The sequence below is a fragment of the Temnothorax nylanderi genome, unplaced genomic scaffold (genome assembly GCF_030848795.1).
Source record: "Temnothorax nylanderi isolate EJ_2023f unplaced genomic scaffold, tnyl_v1.0 TNYL_tig0406_pilon, whole genome shotgun sequence".
In the NCBI taxonomy this organism is placed as follows: domain Eukaryota; kingdom Metazoa; phylum Arthropoda; class Insecta; order Hymenoptera; family Formicidae; genus Temnothorax; species Temnothorax nylanderi.
Window position 1 is genome coordinate 66,113 of NW_027249468.1, and position 21,647 is coordinate 87,759.

The window sequence follows — 21,647 nt, forward strand, 5'->3', positions numbered from 1 at the left end:
GCTCGAAGACTCCGGTTAGTTATTTCTACATCTCTTATAACGCATCGTACGGTTAGTTAAACACTATTATTATTTAGATCAAATAACGAAGTTACATCAAGCCATCTATGAAGAATGGTACTTCAAAAAGATGATGGAATTAGGAGACACGACAAATAAAATGGAAAATGTAAAAGATATTCGAAAGATCAGTCAGGTTTGTAAAAAAAACTATACACGAGAATAATGTGGAAGACAAATAACAATGATACGTTCACAGGAGATATCATATCCCTTAAATAATTTAGCAAGGAATATATCAGATAGAGATAATAACTCGATGGATACTTCAAACGAAATAAAATATTTGATGAAACAAGAACCAGATAATATCAAAATAATTAAGCATGATGAATCTAGTGCACGAGATATACCTATTATGTGCAATAAATCAGTTGAAGTAGTATTATTTTTTATCTATTCTATTTCATTTTGTTACATGTATAATAAACTGTCAATTATATCTCCTAGCTATATTAAAAAAATAAAATTATTTTGCTTAATAAATAACAAATAACATTCTCTTTATACTTATAGGCGAATGTATGTACTAAATGCAGCGAAAGAACTTGTTCAGAAATTTCTGAAAATCAAAAACGTATTAATAATAATAACGCGCCCAGTCTGGAGATAATCAAAGTCTGGAATAATCCAACGCAGAGAGCAAAAACTAGAAAAAAGCTGGAAAACAATATTATCGATCATGAAAATAGGAAGCAAAATAGAGGGTTATTATATATACGTAATAGAAATCTTCAATTTTCACACAATTACAAAAGTTTGATACGTATAAAAAAATATTTATGTTATTCAGAAAATTAGTTAAACAAGTGAGGAGAAGATTATCCTTCGAGTCTTGGAGGAAGGAAAAAAACATGATGTACAGAAAATTATTGAAAGAGGCAGAAGAAAAGAAACGACAAGAATTACAAAAGAAATTGAAGGACATTGAATGTAAAAAAGCTTCTCAGGAAGTGGGTATATCCTTAGAAAAAGTTATTGATTATTAATTCAGACATCTCTCTAAATTATCCGCTAACGCACCCTTCGCAGGCCTATGCGCAGATAATAAAAGAAAAAGAAATCCAACAAGGAAGAAAACTGTCCGTTAAACAGCTACAAGTGATTCAACAAGTAAATATTGAAACTTTGCAGAAACAAATCGACGACAGACGCGTTATCAACAATCAAGCGTTCAACGTTTGGAAAAAACAGAAGGATATGAAGCTGAAAGAAGTGTAATTAATAACAACGTATACATAAATGCAAAAATAACACGTTTGGAATATGATTCTATATATTTAGCAATAACAATATATATACATATCCATAGGGAAAATATACCTTACCATCAATTAAAGAGATCGGCGGGCCCATCGACAACACTTACGGACAGATCTAGTTTGCAATTCGACTCGTGGTTAAATCAGCTGAACAATGTCTTGCACCAAAAATATTTGCGAGAACGTCGTCACTTAGTACGATCATTCTACTGTCAACCTACGTATTATGGTGCTGTGACTACGTGCTATACATAAATGATATGTCCAACTAATTGTTACAACAGACCAATGCATAATAAGTCGTCTTTCATCATTTGGTAAAATCATCACTATCAAATCACTTTCAGGTTATTAAATATTAAATACTGATTTGATAAAAATATTGACTAGCACTTTACATTGCTAGTTTACGTGACAAGCCAATCAATCAATTAATTAGTTAATTGAATTTATCATTGATAAATAAAAATTTATAGCGACTAGACTTTTTTCAAGAATTGCACTACCTAATGTACTCTGTCCATTAGAGTACTCCATTTTCTATTTCCTATATATACATTATGTGTATGCACACAGGCACATGTATATATTCTCTGCAATATATATTTTTAATTTCATATCTTTTGTTTGTCAGTATCCTTTAAATTATTTAATGCCTTTTGAACCAATACTCCTAAGTTCTTCGGAAGACTCATTTGTATCGATTGCAATTGTTGCATAACTTGACTTTCGGGCGAAGAGTCACATTGTATATTATTCTCACTTGTTATGATATTGTTTTCCTCGATATTATCTATACTACCGTTAGTTGTATGATCTAAATCGTTGAAGTCGCTATCACCTACAAAAAATAACAGTGGTATAAAATAGATCTGCTACAAATAGTAGGGTTAACTCAATAACTATGATTACAATTATCTGGTTATATTTACATCTCAAATCAACATTGGCGCTTGTGTATCCCTCCAAGAGCTTCATGGTTGGTGACTGTACAGCACTGTCCAATTCACAAATTCTCAATGCCAATATTCTGCAATTCAACATATACAAGTGAATCTATAGAAACGCAAGTATATAAATGCAATTAACGTTCAACTATTTACTTGTTCGCTTTCTTCTGATGCGCCAAAGCTAAAGTTTTGTCATTTAAAGCCTCCAGCAAGGCAGTGCAAAGGCACCGTAGATCAGTAACGGCAGCAGCAGATTTCTGAGGCGGTATATAAGAACTTTCTTGAAGGAGCTGTTCGACTAAAATTGAAAGAAAATATATTCCTTCGTGTGAAAGATTTAATGATAAATAAATCTTCATGCGTGTATAAATATATTTTACCTTGTTTGTGAGTCATCACTGTTCCAGCCGCAGAATTTGCTCCCAACTTGATAGCTCCTTTTACCCTTTTACTATCCAACATACTCTAGAAAAAATTAATTGCCTAATATCAGAAATAGTCACAAATTAAAGGAACGCGTTGTAATCTTTTATTTGTCTGTCAATCTACCTTGTACTTTGACAAAGATTGACGCGTGAGTTCTTTTTCCTCAAGCAATTGCTGTAGTCTCTCTTGCAGATATCTAAAATATAATATATATATATATATATAATATATTTGTGGTATAAATAAAAATCAAATAATTATCTAAAGACTACAATTAAATTACTCCTAATTACCTATTTTCATTGATAAGGGCATCTAAATCAACTGGTTTGGTAGCGTTTAAAGCTTTAGACAATTCATGATTCAAACGATGCGCCTTACATTTAAAAGCATCCCTCTCCATCTCCAGCTCATGTTTCTCATCTAATACTGTTTGTAGATCTGTTTGCAACTGTGAACACTATGGCAGAAATTAATCTCATTAAATAGCAATATCTTTTCGAAATATAAATCAATTCAAAGAATTAATAACTAACAATAAACACAAGGTAAATCGATAATAGATAAAAAATTGTGCATTACTTTAACTTTTGATACAGTTGTGATATTAATTTTTTCTCTTTACGCTTACCTTTAAGTTCAGCTTCTCTAACTGTTCTATCATCTCTTCTCTTTGGTGCATGGATGGTGCTAATTGAGTTTCTTGCGGTTCAATTGGCATACGATTATTATTAATACGCAACACCTTGATATCACCTTCGGCATCCGCTAGCTTCTGCCTTAAAGTTTCAACCTGCAGCCTGAGGCACTTATTTTGCTCTCGTCCTTCCGTCAATAGATCCAAGGTTCTAAAATCGTCCTCTAAGCTGTAACACCTGCAAAAAATATTTATTGCTCAAGCTAATGAAAGGATCGTGGAACAGTCTTTAAGTAATGCCATCATGGGCCTGTGAGATGAGACCTGTTCAATTCCTTCATATCGCACATCTGCTTCTTCAAATGCAGAAACCTCTCCTGAATTTGCTCGGCCATCAGCTTAAACTGATCTCGTTGTGTCCTACATTGATCCATCTCCTGGCTCAACAATATGAGCGCTTCCGACTTCATTTGCAATTTCCTTTTTAACATCTCCTGCGAACGTATGCATTTTTCATACATAGAATTACGAAGTCTACGGGACGGAATGAAACATCTTAAGCAAACGTCAACCTACTTTTGACTCCACGTCGACATCGTTGGCGCCAGTCTCCTTGAGACGGCCCGTCTTTTCCTCCATCGTATTGTTCTTAATTAAAGACTATATCATAAGATACAATGAGCGTTTTAACACTTTTGACGGTCGAATTTCAATGGGGTTCACACAGACCGATTTCACGATTTATTTTGTGAGCGATGAGGTTATGTAAAGATTGAGGTTAAGTTTAGGAAAAATTCTCTTATGGTGGGTTTACATCTCATGCCCGACGTTTGCTGCACAACTTCCAATGAAATAATCTGTTTTCTAGAGATAAAAATATCCCTGGCAAAATTACTGGAAATCTCGATTTCGCATTGGACCTCGGAATTTTGTATATCGGATGTCGATGCAGTGTGAAGCCTCCGTTAGGCCATGCACGTTGGTGCACGTTGGTGTCTCGACGTTCGAGAGCTGTTGACACAACGTGATATCTGATGCAATATTAATGTTAATTTAAAGCGAACGGTGCATCTGTCCCGTTAATTATTGACACGGCCGGTTGTATGTAGAAATAACAGGTTATAATGGACAGAGAAGGTATGTGACGTCAACATAAAATATTTATATTATAATGATATGTTGAATAACATAAAGTCTTTGACAAACTTTTGCAGAAATATGTCAATATTTCAACAGCATTATCAAAAATGAGAAGGATGTTTCTGCCGGTATGGCTGCCATTCGTACTTTGTTGAAAGTATTGAAACATTCTAAATGTAAGTCGATATATATTTTAATATAACATGTGCACATGTGTATATACTTAAGATATTTACCCAACATAAACGCACATAAATATTGTAAAACATATATTTATCATGCATATTGAGCGAGCTTTTTAAATATTACCATAAAATATTTAAAATATTACGTTTCCACTAAAACCATCTCTCATGTGCTCTTTTCGCTTTATTAGCAGAGACAGTTCAGGAGCTCCGGATTTGCTTACAACATGCAATCGACGCTATGCGCTCCACGGAAACTCCAGTCACCGCGATTGCCTCAGGAAGTGAATTGTTCCTCCGTTTTATCACGTTAGCAACATTGGATACACACGTAAGAATATTAACGCTTAGACTTTGTCTTATAATTTTAAAAATAAATTCAGACTTAAAAATTTAACGCTGAGATGATACAATTTGTTTTTGTCCCTTTAATTAGTCAATCGCAGAATGCAAAGGAATCATGCTAGAAAGAGGCAAAGTATTTTACGAGAAATTAGTTGCAGCGCGAGGAAAAGTAGCCAAGGTAGCAGCACACTTTATTACCGATGGCTCGGTAAGAACAGATATATAAGAAATATTTGAGATATTCCTATTTTTTTTTTCTTTTTACTTTTATTGTGTTATTTTTTATCAGACTATACTCACGCATTCCAAATCAAGAGTAGTGTTGCAAGCAATGAAGGAAGCTGCTGCGAGTAATAAAATATTTGAAGTATACGTCACGTCAACATCACCTGACAATAACGGGTGAGTAATAAAATTACATTCTGAATAAAAAAAAATTTATTTTTTTATTCTTGCGATTTTAAGCTTCAATCAATGTGCTTTGTCTTTCTTTTTGCGATTGTAAACTTCAATGTGTGCTTTGTCTTTATTCTTTAGAGAAGAGATGTGCCAGAGCTTAACAAAATTAGGCATATCGTGTACAGTGATACTGGATTCTGCGGTGGGATACGTGATGGAGCGCGTAGATATGGTCATGGTTGGAGCGGAAGGTGTTGCGGAAAGCGGTGGTGTAATCAATAAGGTATACGATAATTCGACGGCGATGTATAATTCTTTTAAATTTGTGTATAAATGATTCTCATTTCTTTTACAGATAGGTACATATACAATGGCTATATGCGCGAAAGAGGTGAAAAAACCATTTTATGTATTGACGGAAAGCTTCAAATTTGCGAGAATCTATCCTTTGAATCAAGTAGATTTACCTGACGAATTTAAGGTAAATTATATCTTTGTACACTGATTTCAGATCAATTACAACTTTTACGTAGAAACAACGCAAAAGAATATTTTTCGCATGTCTATAAGATGCATCATTATTGCTTGTTGTAGTATACATCTAGTACTCTAAACAAGAATTTGAAAAAGGAACATCCCTTGGTTGATTATACTCCACCTCATTACATCAGCCTGTTGTTCACGGATTTAGGAATTCTAACACCATCGGCTGTTAGTGACGAACTTATTAAATTATACTTGTAATTTGGAGAATTTGTCAAGTGGTGAGTTTTCTAAATTCCGCGAGTATCAAAATACAATGTGAGAACGTTATATGAATGTTTAAGTTTCGTCTGCCTGAAAGTGTCTTGAGTCTAAGAAGTGTGGAAACGTTGAACTTTTGTAAAAGACTGTATATATAATCTTTATTAATGTATTATACAGCAATATTGAGTATTTATATGTGGAAACAAGATAAATGTCTTTCATATAATTGCACGTAAAATATAACAAGGAATAAAGTGTCTATACGAGGATTACATTATGTTACAATATGTTAAAATAAATTTCTTCATAATGGAGTCTTATATAATTTACACACATAAACTGCTTATAATTTCGTGCAATGTGTAACATTGGTGTGTCATTTGAACAAGAAACAGAACGTCTAAAATACAAGAATCTTGAATTATTAACTTTGGAAGAGCGTTAAAAACGTTATAGCCGTTTAAATTACAAATGGATACATGCATTTACATTTCATTTTCATCATGATTATATATTACACAGTAATTTATGAATATAAGATTATCATCAGAGAAATGAGAGAAGTTTTTATAGTTGGGATATTATACCGCAAGAGTCTTAATTCTACTTCTTTCCCCTCTTCAATGGCTTATATAAGACTAAGGTATTCTTTGAAGGCTTAAAGTCAACAATATTAGTCTTTTCGTGATATTTTGCGTGTTTCCTTTCAACGAGATTCCATACTACGAATCATTAACTGAATGAATATACGATACGACAGCGCAGATACATTGCTTAAATACTTACTATATATTTTAAATATACTGAAAATTTCTCATATGGAAAATTGTAAGTATGTAGAATTGTGATCGTATACTTTATGTACAAATCTCCGATGTTTCCACTGTGTGCTTCTGATTTTCATGAAAAATGGCAAAATTTACAATAAATACACAAATATAAGATACATTTGAATACACACCTACAAAATTCAATGTACATATGCTCATTATATGTACATCCGAGAAACACTACAAAATATTAAAGAGAACACACGATAAAATTGAATAAATAAAGCACAGAATATGCTACGTCATATTCGTGAATACGCAATAAAAATACATATTATAATATTACATATAAATTCAAATTATATATATGAAAGTGATAACAATATTACTTGTAAAATAAATTGAATTATTATGTGGACGGAGAAATATAATAATTTATATTTATAAAACAATAATTAAACATTACGAATTAAAAACATAAACAATAGCATTCACATTGACATGATTTCGTAATGACGTATATAATGGCAATTAATATGTTTTATATTGATAAATATATATGTGTCCTACACACAGCATGTCAAGGAAAAGCATGACAGAATAATTCAGAATTGTTTTCTCTTTTGTCGTTTTCGCAGGGCAGCGATCATGTAACTTTTCCCCCGACGACGGAAACGTGAAAAGTAAAAAGTTTCACATGAATACTCGTGTTGTGATCATGTAACTCGACGAAACGTAGAAACGTGATTGTGTAAATAATAAAAAAGTTCACGCGAAATGGATAGAGCGAAAAAAAATAAAAAATAAAATATTTATATATTTTTTTTTTCTAAAATACTTTGTGCGGCATTCATTCTTGAAAATATTTTCTTCAGGAGATTTAACAACTGGAATTTGTTCTGTAATGCATCGTGAGTTAAGATTCTTTTTATTCAATGTATCAGAAGTATCTCGCTAATGTGGATCAAACAGACGGTTGCACCAATCATATCTTTCCTCGATATATCATATGTATATTTGTAAGATAAAATACGGTTTGGTTGTGTGTGAGCATTTCATATCTTTAAAGCTCGATATATATACAAATTATTATAGGAATTTCATGACTTGTAAATATACAAAATAAGAGTCAGGAAGCTATAGCACCAATTTATACTTCTTATTGGCTGTAAAATACTCTCAACATAATACTCATAGATACGCTTGCGATAGTGTCTCGACCACGGTATATATTTGTTCAAAATGCGGCCGTTTCTCTGGTTCGTAGTCCCAGCATCGCAACATTAATCGATAGATCTCTTCGGGCGTTCCATCCGGAGCTGGCATTCGATACCCTGATGTAATTAGTATACGCATAAATTGCCAGAATAATAATCGCAAGCGCAATTAATCTCCAGTTAATTTTTCGTCGATTTCTGTTATTCGCTCTTACCTGCATCTATCTTCTCACGTGCCTGCGAATTGGACATACCGCTATAGGGGTTGCCGCCTTTGGAAAATATTTCCCATATGAGAATCCCGTAACTCCAGACATCGCAGAGCGATGTGTATTTACCTGAGAGACAAGATGTAATGTATCGGTGACTAGCAATAAAATTTTTGACATTATCAAAACGGCGAAAACGAAAACTTGTGATTTACCGAAATTCAGAGCTTCTGGCGCAGTCCATTTAATGGGAATTTGTTTCATACCGTCCGAAACTATGTATTCTTCCTCCTCTCTTGACATTCCAAAATCGGAAATCTTGACTATGCATTCATATCCTAAGGAAATAATGTTCGACATTGTATTCAACATTATACATGTATGATTCAATTATCACTGCTCGTCAAGTTCAAATTTAGTGTGTCTTCCCTCTTTCCCTCCCCTCTTAACATGTAGTTTATTTACCTACGAGGCAGTTGCGAGCGGCTAAATCTCTATGGATGCAAAACTTAGATTCCAAGTAGCTCATACCAGCCGCAACATCCTTGCACATACGCAATTGTTCCCATTGTGTTATTGTACTAGCATTCTTCCGCAAATACGTAAGTAACGAACCACCTAGAGTTAGCGATTAGCGTGTAGAGTATAGGTACATTGTAGGGTATAGGATTTTAATACGATAGCACGACGGCCAGAGATGTTAACAGTGTTAGTGTAATGCAATGATAATGAGACTTATATATATATATATATATATATATATATATATATATATATCAGCTTACCGGGCACCAGTTCCATCACGATCATGATCGGCTGCTTTTGAACACATATGCCGATAAGTTTGACTATATTCGGGTGATCGTACTGCTTCAATATCCTTCCCTCTTGCAAAAACTTGCGTTTCTGGTCATCCGGTAACGATACCTTACATGTTTTCACGGCCACTTCAGTCTTACAAGCCTTCAGTTGCGCCTTATAAACGTCTCCGAAATTTCCCTGTGTATCACATCGTCGGCATCATCATATCGCGGCACATAAAATACAAGAAAGCTATTGTCGGCCTACTCACTCGACCTATTTTCTCCAAAAGGATGACGTCATCGTTATTAAGTTCCCATCGCTCGCGCGAAATTGCCGTCTTAAGAATAGCACCAGACCGACTGGTCACCGGCAAGTTGGACGCCGATTGATACCTGATTAATTCTTGAATAGATGGAAATGTGGGTCCTTCAAATCTATAATGTCCCTGCACAATAACGTACTTAAATATAATACATTCCTCCTAATAATAAATAATAATTTTGAGTTATTAGAATTAAATTCTCTACTATTTTAATATTATACTAATAGTAAGTTTTATATTAGCATTAGTGTCATATATATATATATATATATATTCTATCAGATTTATTCTTACTTCTGATGTAGTTTGTACAATAAAATGCTTGTGCCCGTCCCAGCAAACAGATAAAACTATTTGACACTCATCGTTTCTCATTGTTTCGCGTACTAAAAAATCTCCTTCATTGACGAGTAATCTTACGACTTCTTCTCTCGGTAGTACACCGTGAAACCATTCCTCTTCCATAAGAGGAGAGCAGCCATTTCCGTTACTTTTTTGGTTGTTAGTTAAATGCGAGATTCTACGTAACGGTACCTACAAATAAATTTAATTTTCCCAAATATATATTGACAGTAAAATAAGTAATAATTTGTAATTTTAATCACTACCACATATATATCCTCATTTTATTTCTATACAAATGTATAGATATTAGTACAAAAATATTCATTCTCATGCATAGCATTGACCACAATCTCATAATTCAACGTTAATAAAATATATTCTAGATGATATGCTCATTATTCATGCAACATTTTCTAATCGTAATAAATCATGTAAATCCATAATTTTGTATATAAAATATGGTAGCAAGACAAGGTTGCTTGCGAGTGCCTTGCACTAACTTTTGTAATTAAAAAATACGGTAAACTAGTTACTGCCTATACATCTGTGACAGTATAACGATAAAAAATTTATTACACTCCAAAAGCTGAGAGAAATGTGTTGTATATGAGATCTGTATAATGACATAAAACATATCAAACATCTTATCGCTTGGGCACAGGAAACACACGAGCACTCAGATATCACGTGAATAAAGTGTAACACATACAACAGGGGGGATATTTTTTTCTGCTTTAGCTGTAGGCCCTTCGCTATTTGCCCTAATCATTCCGTTTTTCGAGTCATTAATTGTCGGCAAGGATTTAAAAGGCGATTTTAATATTGTCATGAACCGCTGATTTCTCCTCAGTGTGAACAGACCGTTGTCCGCGACTGTATTTCTCTGTAAAGGGCTAGATCTAACTAACTTATAATTCCAGGCAACTCAGCGTTCAATGGGAAAGAGTAATCAAACATAATAACACTTTCGTAACATAAGTGCCACAGTTAGAAAATAATTTTCTATACAATGTGTGTGTGATTTTCTAACTTTTGTAGATACTGAGATTTGATTATAATAAACTCTAAACATTTCTGGGAACATTCTTAATATCAAGGAATAGTTGCATAATACTAGATCTATTATAATTAACAAAATTTAGTTTTCTTTTCTTAACAAAAAAAAGAAAGAAAATTATTTTTTAGATTTTACTTACTTTATTAATTGCAGGTGAATCAGTGAAAGAACCTTCCACGGAAAGATCACAACCCGAAGGTACCTCTTCACAGCCCAATTCATTGAGAGCGCCTCTAATGACCTCCACTTGTTTCTTTAATTTTTTCTCCTGGCAACGTATTCTCAGCTCTTCTCTTTCGCGAGAATAGTCCAAGACAGAAATCCTAGTAATATAGGACACATGAAAAAGACATTTGAGGATGTCGAACGTGATTGTAACAAAGTATTAGCATTAATGCACCATATCAACGATAAGAAAGATTTATACCTAGAATCGCCATTATTTTCTTGCGAGAATTGCGGGCTCTGTCGATTTTGCGTGGTTTTTAGAGAAGCTTCGAGTTCCGTGAGACGACTTCTCAACCAATCTATAGTTAAGTTATCGACAGTCAGCTTATTTGGCGATAATTTTCCTGAAGTGTCATCCACAAGGTTTTCATCGAATGTAAATCTTATCGGAGATGCTGGCCTAGTTCTACGTTAACATCGAAATTTATAACATTTATATTAAAATTAAAATATATTTTCTGTGTAGAAATAATTATGTTTTGTATATATACTTGTGCTTTCCAATAAAATCTCTATACTCTTCGATAGGCTTAATATTATCGACTGCCTTCAACACTCTTACATGGATCTCCAAGAATTTCTCTGTTGTAAAATCTGTATACTTGACAATATCCTGAAGTATTCCTTTCCTAGAAATTCGCGGGAACTTAGATATTATATACATGTGAAATAATAATCGTTAATCTCTACACATAAAGTTTTTACCTTTTCCGTCTTTCTAGTTGCATGCAAATAGAAAAATTCGAGGTAAGATATTAAGATTTTGTTCAACGATAAAAGAAGTTAGAACTTTGCCAGGAGTGTAGCCATATGGATATCGTACATAAGCTATTTATAACGTAACTCACCATGAAGTTATGAATTCCTGGTGAATAGCCTGTTGTCGATGAAGCAAACTTGGCAAATAACAAGTTCTTAAATCATTTTCACATTCTGTCACAGCGCCTAGTAGTAGGACGTATTCATTGTGCGTTAGATGAAGCTTCCTACACGCCTTCTGATATTTTTCTCTTAGTTCATCTAACTTGCGACCTCCTCTACCAGCTAAAGAAGTTACGTTGCTGTATCACTTTCTTATTACACAAATACAACAGATTTGAAATGATCCAAAAGAATTGTCGCACACAACACTTACACTTAACATATAACTCTTCAAATTTCGACCTGGAGAATTTGTATGCCTCCAAACTTTTCTGATATTCCACTTTTTTCCTAGTTACATCCTCCGTCAGCTTAAATATATGAATTAAAAAGAAAATTTAAATGACAAAAGCACATTGAGATTTACTTATCTAAATTTTTACCATTTTTTTTTGCCATATTATACTTCAATAAGTATAATATATATTTATCTTGCTTACCTGCTGAAATTGATTATTCAGCCAATTCTGTTCCTCTTGATACAACTTTCTAGCTCTCCTTCTTTCCGAGTACAATGTACTCAACTGATCTACAACGATATTTTCAATCGAATCTGCCTGCTGCTTGATCAATTTCGCCGTTTGATCAATCGTGTCCATTATGTCTCTCCAGCTCTGCAAAAGTATGTCTCTATATACTTTAAGCAAAATATTAGCAGGATGCAATTGCCGCTAGCTGTCGTTATATTCTGTTTAGCAGATTCCGTTACAATTAAATTTCTACTGGCGTTCTGTCGAAAGAACTTATTGTAGCAGACATCTCACACAGCTGTTCGCGCGTTCGACAGATTCGGCTATCTAGAACAAATTAACCACCTGCGCTATGAGACTGCCGACGAGATCCTCGTTGCGCTCGATCTTCTTCCCCTGGGCGGTGAGCGAGGAAATGGTCGAGGCATACTCCCGGTCGGACTTGACCTTCATCGTGAGGCATCTTCGCATCGTTTCCAGCAGCTTGATCTCGGCATCCTGGCGGGCCAGCAGCGCCTCGTGCGATGCCTGACCCTGCAGGCTCGTGGAGAAGCCCATCGCTTCCGATCCTTCGGCGGATCGCGGACTGTCCAGGACTGTCGCGGTAACGCGGTGCTCTCAATGCCGGCTCATACTCGACCTATAGTGGAATATTCTAGACGTGACATCGGCGGATATCCCAACATTTAATTTAGGTGGGCTTGGCGCGGTTGAACAACGACGATGACGACGACGACGTGTCCGGGTCGTTACATGACCAGCACGGAGCACCGACGACGACAACGATAACGTGTGCCGTTACTCCGGCGCGTCCCCGCGCAGCTCTGAGATCAACATTTATATTTATACCCGTCTCCCAAAAGCTGCGAGAAAAATTCACTTTTACCAGCGAAATACCATCACTGGATACGTCGCACGATAATGTCGATCAAGGAAGTCCACTGTGGATCACGGCTCGATCCCGCCGCCTCGTCGATGTCGATCGCGATCTAGAATCCCTAATCCCTAGTTCCTCAGTCCTCACTATAGAGACTCTAGACTCTAGTTAATCGGCCGCGCCAAACCCGTCGCGCAACGACAGCGACGGCGACGGCGACGGCGACGGCGACGACGACCTTCAGGCCTTCTGCAATCGTCGTCCTCAAGGACCGACGTCTTTTACAAATATAAGAAAATAAAAAGAATATGTTTGATATGCTTTTATAAGTTATACAAAATATAAATTTTTTACAAAAATATTATATAGGTACATACAATCTAGTTTTATATTATATTGTTCTTCTTATAGAGAGAAGGGATTTTAATGTTTTAAATTTTAAATTTAGCACTCAAGAGAGTCGCGTTCGAGATGATTTTCTTATCTCGCGTCGCTCTCCTTTTATCGCGCATCGCGCAGTCGCTAGATGGGTATCGGCCCTAATCTACGCCGCTCGTAGGCTCGTATGGTCAGTGCTGCGTCGTGCTGCGTGGTGCTGCGGCTGCGAAAAAACAGTGCGCGGTGATAACTCGTCCTATATTGAGAAAGACTTGCACGCGGATCTTCCGTTGGACGTCGCAATCATGAAGATGCAAGGGATGAGCTTGGGGAGCATAAAGAAGAACCCAGCCGTGAGCACTTGGCACTTGGCACTCGCAGATTACTCCGCGTCGCGGAACATCGCGATCAATCGCGATGCCATGCAATGCTCTCTCTCTCTCAACGTCCTCTCTTTTTCAGCTGCTCCCGCTGTACTTCTGCATAGGGCTAGGAGGCCTCGGCGCTTTCTTGTACACGTTACGCCTGGCGACAAGGAGCCCCGACGTCTCCTGGCTCAACAAGAAGGAGGCCGAGCCGTGGAACTACTACAAGGACAAGCAGTACAAGGTGCCGACAATTAGTACCTTATTGTTGCTCCAAACTCCAAACCTACTTTGGATGATCCGCATCCGCAATTCGCATCAGAATTCAGAACGGAATTCTATTTATAATTTTGCGTGCCCTGTAAAAAACATTTCACACTCACAAGTGCACACGCATACACACACACACACACACACACACACACACATAACATATATGTGTACACATATGTCAAAGTAGCATATGTGAGAGTATAAATAGAATTCCTCCATCTTGAAATTTAAAACAATTGTCGAAAGTGCAAGTGCTTCGAATGAATGAATCGATTATTCAAAAGGGAGAACTCCATGTGTGCTCACGTTTGTCTTTTTGTTACAGTTCTACGCGACAAAAGACGAATACAGCAAATCCAAGAGCCCAGCGCCCGAATACTGAGCTGCGCCCAGCTGCGCCATGTAAACTAGTATTTGTTATAGGAATAAATTGTTATATAAATCGCTACCTCTAAGCACTTTCGTCTCTACGTGAATGCTATTGTTCTTCTAACCAAATGGCAGGAGCGCAGCAGTTTTTAAGTCACTCCCAAAACGAGTAATTTAATCCAATTTGAATGTATTATACATTGTGTGTAATTTAATTTTGGAGAGAAAGTTCAATATATTTAATAAAGGAGTTGTCCGCGTATCGTGTGTCGTGTGTGATGCCGACACAGGCAGTGCATTCTCCTCTTCCTCTGTATTATTAGATCAACGATTTTTTCATATTTCGCAAAGGTTTTAATCTTGAATTTTATACAAGAGTCGTTATACATAAACAAATTTAATGGGAATAATTTTATACATGTGTAACGATAACTCGCCTATCAAACGTCAGTATATCAAAATGTAATAAAGATAATGCAGTGTTAACGTCATCTCATGTTCTTACTTATGATGAATGTGGAAAAAATACGACAGATTTATCGTGTCACGTGTCACAAAGACTTGTGTGTTCTCGTCTTCCCGCGACTCCCGCGAGACAAGATTCCCACCGAGAGGCGTGGAAATTGAGACGCGTGAATGTATAATTATTATCTAAGGATGTACAAAGGCGTCAGTTGATTTTAAATCTCGCAACTGGTGTTTGCTAAACGCTAATCGACGATTGAAGTTAAGCCGATCGTTTTTAGAAAAAGATTCGACGCGCATCGAGGTTAGTATAACCACTTTTCATTTTCTTTTCTTTCCGTTTTCGGTTAGTTCGACACTCTTATTTACGGCTCGCGCGATTCACGCGTCTTGGCGTGAATTATCGCAGACGGATATTTTACGAAATGTCACTAACAGTACGTAATGAATAATACATTCGACGGCGTTGACGTGTGTGAGGTGAGGTTAAGAGTCCTCATTACGTAATACATGTAGCATGTAGTACACGTATGTCACGTATCGACACATATAATATATATCTATCGAACATCTCCATGAGTTTTTATTGTTTCTCCTTCTTTACGCAGCAACTCTTTCGAGTCGCAGGTCGCAGCAGCTCAAGCAGCTATTCACGATGGTCTCAACGTGGGAAGATTTTTACGCGAAGCATCCACCCCCTCAGGACCTAGCGCAGAATGAACAGGCGCTGAAGGAATTCACCAGGAAGCATCTCGAGGCGGACAAGAAAGTGGTATTGGTGACGGTGAGTTCTAGGATTTGTGACATTACAGGATATGACCTTTCTGCGATGTTCTACTTTCAACTTGTGTATCGTTGCAGAGTGGAGGTACGACGGTACCCTTGGAACATAATACAGTGAGATTCGTGGACAATTTCAGCGCGGGTACCAGAGGCTCGGTTTCAGCGGAATACTTCCTAGAGCATGGATACCCAGTTATTTTTATGTACAGGTAATAGGATGTTATACACTTCATAGCATAAATTAACGAGATGATATAACAAACGTCCCTTTACATTTTCAGAGTCAAATCTTTGGAACCATTCTCGAGACATTTTATAGGTCAGAAGTTTTTAGATTTGCTTCACATATCAGAGAATAATGAGAATTCCGTTATCACAGGTAAGTTGCGAAGAATAATTAATCATGTATAATCGTACGGAATTAATCCAAATGAATTAGATGTCATTGGTATACACATTTATTCTTACAGTATTACCAGAATATACGCAGAAGGTAGCAACAGTGCTACGAAAGTATAGGGAGGCATTCGATCAGAAAAAGTTATTGCAACTAACTTTTACGACTCTCTCCGAATATCTCTGGCTGCTTCGATCCGCTTGCCAAGCACTAGCACCTTTGGAGAACAAAGCTATATTATATTTAGCAGCAGCGGTCTCGGACTTTTACATTCCTTCCCATGAGATGTCGGTCCATAAGATTTCCTCAAGTGGACCACCAACTATATCTCTTCAATTAGTACCAAAGATTTTAGCTCCCTTAGTGAGTTTGTGGGTCCCGAAAGCATTTGTGGTTTCGTTTAAATTAGAAACCGATGAAAGTTTGCTGATTTCTAAGGCAAGAACCGCCCTCAACAAGTATCATCATAATGTAAGTAATTATTATTGTAAAGCATATCATGTTTTCTCTAAGATATAACTAAATTTTGATTGTTTTTTGTCTTTCAGCTTGTCATAGCCAACATATTGCAGACTAGAAAGCAACAAGTGGTAATTGTGAGCAAGGAGACTGAATATGTTTTGTCTCTTACAAATGAACAATTAGATAACGGTGATGAAATTGAACAATTAATCGTAACGGATCTCGTTGAGAAGCATATAAAGTTTATACGGTCCAAAGATGTTAGTTAATCAGCTTGTTTTAAGCTATAAAATATATTTTTAATTATACGTGTGTGGTGGTTTTACCTCCAAAAACGCGCGTGTGCATTTTTGGAAGTAAAAAGATTTTATGATATGACAATTGGAAGAATTTTAACGGTAATGGGGAATACTCAGGTTTAGTATATACTACTATATTCTATATACATATCAGCGTTGTAAAGTAATATAAATGTATAGAATTCAGTTACAAATATTTTGCACAACAAATATACATTCACATTTTTGTACAGTTTATAACAAACAGAATATCTGAGCGGATTCAAATTTTGATATTAATTAAAGCAAGATGTATATTTCTTATTGGAATAAGTAATATACTATTTTACCAATCTCGATAAGTTATGTCTTGGATGTTCACTGATCTGTAAAATTATTTTAAAATCACTATTCTTGTCCAATGTTACGTTATCTGAATTATATATGTAAATGCATCTTATATAAAATGACCTTAAAAAAAACCTTAATTTTTAAGACTAGCTAGTAACATATTGATCTTATCCACGAATTGTCTGTCTGACGATCCGCATTGCGCCAACACAAATGTGAGAGCCGAAGCATCCTTTTGTTCGTACGCTGTTTGCGCCGCTTCGCTAAGCAAACTGCAGAATTTCCATATTTATACTTACATATATATATGTTTCATACATTTTATTTACATTTTAAAAAGTATATTTTCAGCTACTTACTTTAACTTCACTAGATATTTTACTTTAAGATCATCTTTAACTTTGGCCAAGTATTTCCTTGCTTCTAATTTTTCGTTATACTTCAGGCATTCATCTATAAACGGCTTGGAACATGGAAATTGTTGAAAAATTATTTTATCACATCGATAAACGAATTATATATAATTATATAATTACGTGAAAATAATGCAAGTTTATTATTTATCGTTACCTCGTAGCCAATGGGAGACTTTTTACTTTTCGAGAACTTTTCCAAATCATTCCATAAGCCTTGTTCCGCTAGGCATTGTATTCTTAACCACCAATATCTGTGTTAAAATATCACTTCATATAATACACGAGACAACATAAATAATTTGCTTAAAGTTATAAAAATTAGTATACCTCCGATCTGGTATTTTATACTCTGATCGTAATTTATCCGCTAATTTCAATTCGTTACGCAATAATAATATTTTCACAGTATCGTGCAGAGGCTTTCCTACTACCGATTCGTGTAGCGTGTCCTCTAAAGATCTCTGATACTTCAACAGTTTTATCTGTTCTTCTGTTAATGACGCGTTAGTATCATTACGAGCTAATCTGAAATTTTCCTGAGCAGACTGCAGTAATGCATCTCTCGACATCGTGTTCTAAAAATAGGCAATATGCTTTTACCTGTTTTATATTATAAAAAAAATTATAAACGTATAAATAATTGTACCAACCTTTCGTTGATAACTCTCGGTGATAAACCATACCGCTTGCGAATGGAAATCGTCGTACTGATTGTAAATATCACGCAATGTCTCTCTATTATGGCTCTGACAATATTTAATATACAATGCCATTGCCAGAGGACAATGCATTATAGACATCTGCATTAAAGATCAGTTATAAGAACAATGTAATCCATCTGCGCTTGGAATGAAGTATTATCTGCTTACTTGAAAATCTCCGAGAGTCATATTTTCCCTGAGATGAAGAATGACGGTATAGACTAAATCCGTATTGCCGCTTCCGACTGCTTTATGCAGAGCAGCACGCTCCTCGCCAAGTGTCAACAGCAAGGGTACTTGTTGACGCGCACGCGGTTCGTAGTCGATTAACTGAAAGGATGCTAATGTATAAATAGTTTCCCGCGGTAAATTATATAATACCCAACGTATTCGTATACATTAAGAAATTTACTTTTATGGCCAATTGCTTTCGTCCGCAATCCGCCGCTCTTTTCGCGATTTCGCTATATGAAACACCAGGAGCGTATCCTAATTTATCAGCGATCTCCTCTGCTATTTGTTCCTTATCTAACTGCGTTTGTTTCACCTATGAAGTACAAAAAGAAAATATATATTTTAAAAACAGCTCGTAAAACTCGTCTTTTTACATATCATTTCTTACTTTGTAGCAAGCCCAATGTGCTAATATTCTACTTTCTCCATCAATCTCGGGTAATTGCAAGTGACGCGCTACTTGTATACTTAAATAATAATGTCTTCGTGCTACCAGCCGATCTAATAGCACTTGATTTGTGAGAATATTAAATCTAAGGATCATTAAGGATTTACGTAGATTGCAACAATTATCAAAATGATACGAAGAACGCATGAAGAGATCTTACACAATGTATATCAACTGAATACAAAAGGATACTGCGTATATGTTAACGGAATCCCCACAGCAGGATGTCTCACTGCATTCAAGACTCTCAAAATCCTGCACATTTGAACGTAATATTCTGAATCTATCGTTTTGCTGAATCCTTTTCCAAACTTGGCAGCCTGACGAAAAATTGACATTGTTAAATAATTTTAATATCTCAACAAATGTAAGTTTATATTCAACTTACTCTCATCAGAATCTTTTGCGTTTCGAAATCAAATTCGTGACTCGCACCGTCAATACACGCTTTTATCGCCGAGTCCAGCTTATCCTTCACTAAATCTATATAACTGTCGGCCTTATGGCTTTTCTTCTGAAACTGCTTAGAAGCTTCTAGGAGATAGGAAGCAGGATCCGTCGAGTTGATTCTAAATATTCTTTGGACGACGTTTGGTACTTTCTGTATCATTTCGTGCGAACTACTCGACAACACACGTACTCCGTCAATCTCTGTGACCAAGTGTACCGGACCATCGTAATTGTATACTATAGTATCAGCTGTACGTCCCACCACCATTATCGTACTGTTCCAGCTGCACACTACGGCTTCCGTACCACACCTGTAAACATTTGTCCTAATCCTAATATTGTATTCTCTAAAATTTATGTTATTAAATTTAAATAAATTTGAATTATATTGCGTTTACTAACCAAGCTATATTTGCAAGAGGTTCCTTCATATTTGTATAACATTCACAATACTTCTCTCTAAAGTCTATCGAACCAATGTACAAGTGTCCAGTATCGGAATAAAGCGCAATGTGTCGATTATTGGTAGACACAGCTATCGCTATCACATTATTGATCTTATTACCGAAGAGATTGCTCTAAAAGCAAAATAAAGCAACTTGAATTAAATATTGATTCAAATGCACAGAATTCACGTCAAATGAATTATATGAATAGTATGCTTACAAATGAATAAGTGTTTGGATGGGACTGATGAATTACAAATATTCCTTCTCTATTTGACAAAATTACTTGTGTCTCCCTGTCGCAATGTACCATGTACCAACAATCAATTGGATATCCTAGAAGTAAAAATTGTGATAACAGTGAAAATTCAAGGAACGCGTACAAATATATTATATTTAATATAATTTACTTGGCATATCAGTGATCGGTCGGACTTTAGGTTCAGACACATTGTTCACTAGAAATATACGATTGGTAGACGTCAAAACGGCTATCCCAGTACTATTAGATGTCGCGAAGAACTTTGCATCGATAACTTTAGTATCTTTGGCTGCCTTGAAAGGAAAAAAAATAATGCGTATCAAAAAATTCATCCATAATTAGAGATTTATAGCTCATTGACTTACATTTCCCATGCTAAAGGTATGCTGATAAGTTCCGAACATGTCGTATATGAGAACCATGCCATCATCTTGCACACATAACAATTCTTCTTGCTGGGACCAGCCGAACGATATCAGTTGTCCACTGCTCCACTAATAGAAAGTTAAGCAAAGAATAAGGAATAAATGTAAAGAAAGCTAAGGTCGTAGAGTCTCCGTACTAAAGAGATCTCACTTGCAGCTTGGCTGTCGGTTTTCCTGACGCGGTGTACAGCAATATTAAAGGCTTGTTAGCCCCTTGGACTTTGACGAGTTTCTTAGGGTTCCTCGTTACAGCGATGGAGCCCCCGTATGGAGCCGCCACTAACAAATTGTTGCTGGAAATCTCGTACTGGAAGGATATCGGGTACAGCTCGAATTTGCTACAATAAAAGTCGGTAACGGGCCATTAGTAAAGATGTGTCAAGCAGAGTGACAGCTTCATTGTCACGCAGAACATAACCGCGTGCAAAAGCGTTGTACTTGTCAGATGTGTAAATTTCAGGGTACATTTACCGAAAGTACACGTCTCGTCCCAGGGGAAACCAATCGGCAGTCAACATCGCCGACATTTTTCGGCGTGATACTGATTAATGCCAGACAATTATAACAAACGATCGTCTCCGTCGGTTCTCGGCGTTTGACGCATGACGTTTGAGTCACACACACGCTACAGTCGCTACGTTCTGTTCTGTTTACTTGATAGTAAAATATTCATCCTACGCTGATATCCAATAGGATAGTGCGCTTTCTAGTAACAGTATCTTTGTCCCTGGAAAATCTCTTCTTCCTGCGGACGCAAATGCAATACGAATCTT

At 36.0% G+C, this 21,647-nt stretch overlaps 6 protein-coding genes across 14 annotated transcripts; 3 read left to right on the forward strand and 3 right to left on the reverse strand.

Moving 5' to 3' along the window:
- Nucleotides 1-1,318: 1,318 nt before the first annotated feature.
- LOC139782369 (coiled-coil domain-containing protein 149-like) lies at nucleotides 1,319-4,122 on the reverse strand. The gene is made up of 9 exons (XM_071721389.1): nucleotides 3,912-4,122; nucleotides 3,660-3,829; nucleotides 3,330-3,573; nucleotides 2,992-3,158; nucleotides 2,822-2,894; nucleotides 2,653-2,737; nucleotides 2,426-2,570; nucleotides 2,255-2,352; nucleotides 1,319-2,163 (listed from the first exon to the last, which is right to left on the reverse strand). The coding sequence occupies exons 1-9, from the start codon at nucleotides 3,972-3,974 to the stop codon at nucleotides 1,937-1,939; spliced, it is 1,272 nt and encodes a 423-aa protein (XP_071577490.1). The 5' UTR covers nucleotides 3,975-4,122; the 3' UTR covers nucleotides 1,319-1,936.
- A 181-nt stretch (nucleotides 4,123-4,303) lies between these two features.
- Eif2balpha (eukaryotic translation initiation factor 2B subunit alpha) lies at nucleotides 4,304-11,626 on the forward strand. 3 transcript variants are annotated; one of them, XM_071721396.1, is made up of 9 exons: nucleotides 4,304-4,472; nucleotides 4,550-4,651; nucleotides 4,852-4,991; nucleotides 5,097-5,213; nucleotides 5,295-5,407; nucleotides 5,543-5,687; nucleotides 5,760-5,885; nucleotides 5,999-6,168; nucleotides 11,029-11,626. In XM_071721396.1, exons 1-8 carry the CDS (start codon nucleotides 4,460-4,462, stop codon nucleotides 6,146-6,148), a joined length of 906 nt encoding a protein of 301 aa, XP_071577497.1. In that variant the 5' UTR covers nucleotides 4,304-4,459; the 3' UTR covers nucleotides 6,149-6,168; nucleotides 11,029-11,626. The 3 variants fall into 3 exon arrangements, with proteins under 3 accessions (XP_071577497.1, XP_071577496.1, XP_071577498.1); XM_071721395.1 differs by lacking the exon at nucleotides 11,029-11,626 and having other exon boundaries at nucleotides 4,305-4,472; nucleotides 5,999-6,423; XM_071721397.1 differs by lacking the exon at nucleotides 11,029-11,626 and having other exon boundaries at nucleotides 4,305-4,472; nucleotides 4,855-4,991; nucleotides 5,999-6,423.
- Fer (tyrosine-protein kinase Fer) lies at nucleotides 6,293-13,613 on the reverse strand. Of its 2 annotated transcripts, XM_071721382.1 has the most exons (15): nucleotides 12,840-13,613; nucleotides 12,465-12,638; nucleotides 12,239-12,335; nucleotides 11,952-12,147; nucleotides 11,595-11,732; nucleotides 11,303-11,509; nucleotides 11,015-11,198; nucleotides 10,528-10,701; nucleotides 9,768-10,007; nucleotides 9,420-9,596; nucleotides 9,133-9,346; nucleotides 8,813-8,965; nucleotides 8,563-8,685; nucleotides 8,354-8,476; nucleotides 6,293-8,255 (listed from the first exon to the last, which is right to left on the reverse strand). In XM_071721382.1, the coding sequence occupies exons 1-15, from the start codon at nucleotides 13,050-13,052 to the stop codon at nucleotides 8,113-8,115; spliced, it is 2,556 nt and encodes an 851-aa protein (XP_071577483.1). In that variant the 5' UTR covers nucleotides 13,053-13,613; the 3' UTR covers nucleotides 6,293-8,112. The 2 variants fall into 2 exon arrangements, with proteins under 2 accessions (XP_071577483.1, XP_071577485.1); XM_071721384.1 differs by lacking the exon at nucleotides 10,528-10,701 and having other exon boundaries at nucleotides 12,840-13,610.
- A 315-nt stretch (nucleotides 13,614-13,928) lies between these two features.
- Nd-mlrq (NADH dehydrogenase (ubiquinone) MLRQ subunit) lies at nucleotides 13,929-15,018 on the forward strand. The gene is made up of 3 exons (XM_071721399.1): nucleotides 13,929-14,102; nucleotides 14,212-14,358; nucleotides 14,713-15,018. Exons 1-3 carry the CDS (start codon nucleotides 14,055-14,057, stop codon nucleotides 14,767-14,769), a joined length of 252 nt encoding a protein of 83 aa, XP_071577500.1. The 5' UTR covers nucleotides 13,929-14,054; the 3' UTR covers nucleotides 14,770-15,018.
- Nucleotides 15,019-15,157: 139 nt separating this feature from the next.
- Nucleotides 15,158-19,195, forward strand: Ppcs (phosphopantothenoylcysteine synthetase). 4 transcript variants are annotated; one of them, XM_071721390.1, is made up of 6 exons: nucleotides 15,158-15,525; nucleotides 15,830-16,005; nucleotides 16,083-16,213; nucleotides 16,286-16,383; nucleotides 16,475-16,872; nucleotides 16,950-19,195. In XM_071721390.1, the coding sequence occupies exons 2-6, from the start codon at nucleotides 15,877-15,879 to the stop codon at nucleotides 17,130-17,132; spliced, it is 939 nt and encodes a 312-aa protein (XP_071577491.1). In that variant the 5' UTR covers nucleotides 15,158-15,525; nucleotides 15,830-15,876; the 3' UTR covers nucleotides 17,133-19,195. The 4 variants fall into 4 exon arrangements, with proteins under 4 accessions (XP_071577491.1, XP_071577495.1, XP_071577494.1 ...); XM_071721394.1 differs by having other exon boundaries at nucleotides 15,849-16,005; XM_071721393.1 differs by lacking the exon at nucleotides 15,158-15,525 and adding an exon at nucleotides 15,536-15,701.
- On the reverse strand, nucleotides 17,281-21,603 carry Vps16a (vacuolar protein sorting 16). 3 transcript variants are annotated; one of them, XM_071721386.1, is made up of 17 exons: nucleotides 21,346-21,603; nucleotides 21,026-21,212; nucleotides 20,815-20,943; nucleotides 20,598-20,742; nucleotides 20,408-20,523; nucleotides 20,144-20,319; nucleotides 19,680-20,067; nucleotides 19,484-19,611; nucleotides 19,232-19,376; nucleotides 19,022-19,156; nucleotides 18,778-18,939; nucleotides 18,559-18,708; nucleotides 18,236-18,483; nucleotides 18,063-18,159; nucleotides 17,852-17,955; nucleotides 17,613-17,764; nucleotides 17,281-17,527 (listed from the first exon to the last, which is right to left on the reverse strand). In XM_071721386.1, the coding sequence occupies exons 1-16, from the start codon at nucleotides 21,399-21,401 to the stop codon at nucleotides 17,626-17,628; spliced, it is 2,505 nt and encodes an 834-aa protein (XP_071577487.1). In that variant the 5' UTR covers nucleotides 21,402-21,603; the 3' UTR covers nucleotides 17,281-17,527; nucleotides 17,613-17,625. The 3 variants fall into 3 exon arrangements, with proteins under 3 accessions (XP_071577487.1, XP_071577486.1, XP_071577488.1); XM_071721385.1 differs by having other exon boundaries at nucleotides 17,281-17,764; nucleotides 21,346-21,602; XM_071721387.1 differs by having other exon boundaries at nucleotides 17,281-17,764; nucleotides 19,680-20,052; nucleotides 21,346-21,600.
- Nucleotides 21,604-21,647: the final 44 nt, after the last annotated feature.

Coding starts and splice junctions, on each gene's coding strand:
- LOC139782369 (XM_071721389.1), bottom strand. CDS start 3,974: ATGGAGGAAAAGACGGGCCGTCTCAAGGAGACTGGCGCCAACGATGTC. Junction 2,571..2,652: donor AGTGATGACTCACAAACAAG/GTAAAATATATT, acceptor TTTCAATTTTAG/TCGAACAGCTCCTTCAAGAA. Junction 2,164..2,254: donor CGCCAATGTTGATTTGAGAT/GTAAATATAACC, acceptor TATTTTTTGTAG/GTGATAGCGACTTCAACGAT.
- Ppcs (XM_071721390.1), top strand. CDS start 15,877: ATGGTCTCAACGTGGGAAGATTTTTACGCGAAGCATCCACCCCCTCAG. Junction 16,006..16,082: donor AGAAAGTGGTATTGGTGACG/GTGAGTTCTAGG, acceptor GTATCGTTGCAG/AGTGGAGGTACGACGGTACC. Junction 16,214..16,285: donor CCAGTTATTTTTATGTACAG/GTAATAGGATGT, acceptor TTACATTTTCAG/AGTCAAATCTTTGGAACCAT.
- Nd-mlrq (XM_071721399.1), top strand. CDS start 14,055: ATGAAGATGCAAGGGATGAGCTTGGGGAGCATAAAGAAGAACCCAGCC. Junction 14,103..14,211: donor GCATAAAGAAGAACCCAGCC/GTGAGCACTTGG, acceptor TCTCTTTTTCAG/CTGCTCCCGCTGTACTTCTG. Junction 14,359..14,712: donor ACAAGGACAAGCAGTACAAG/GTGCCGACAATT, acceptor TTTTTGTTACAG/TTCTACGCGACAAAAGACGA.
- Fer (XM_071721382.1), bottom strand. CDS start 13,052: ATGGGCTTCTCCACGAGCCTGCAGGGTCAGGCATCGCACGAGGCGCTG. Junction 9,597..9,767: donor TTGTACAAACTACATCAGAA/GTAAGAATAAAT, acceptor GTTATTGTGCAG/GGACATTATAGATTTGAAGG. Junction 8,477..8,562: donor GCCAGAAGCTCTGAATTTCG/GTAAATCACAAG, acceptor CTTGTCTCTCAG/GTAAATACACATCGCTCTGC.
- Eif2balpha (XM_071721396.1), top strand. Junction 4,992..5,096: donor TAGCAACATTGGATACACAC/GTAAGAATATTA, acceptor CCCTTTAATTAG/TCAATCGCAGAATGCAAAGG. Junction 5,408..5,542: donor ACATCACCTGACAATAACGG/GTGAGTAATAAA, acceptor TTTATTCTTTAG/AGAAGAGATGTGCCAGAGCT.
- Vps16a (XM_071721386.1), bottom strand. CDS start 21,401: ATGTCGGCGATGTTGACTGCCGATTGGTTTCCCCTGGGACGAGACGTG. Junction 21,213..21,345: donor GGACGAGACGTGTACTTTCG/GTAAATGTACCC, acceptor CTTTTATTGTAG/CAAATTCGAGCTGTACCCGA. Junction 20,524..20,597: donor ACCGATCACTGATATGCCAA/GTAAATTATATT, acceptor TTTTACTTCTAG/GATATCCAATTGATTGTTGG.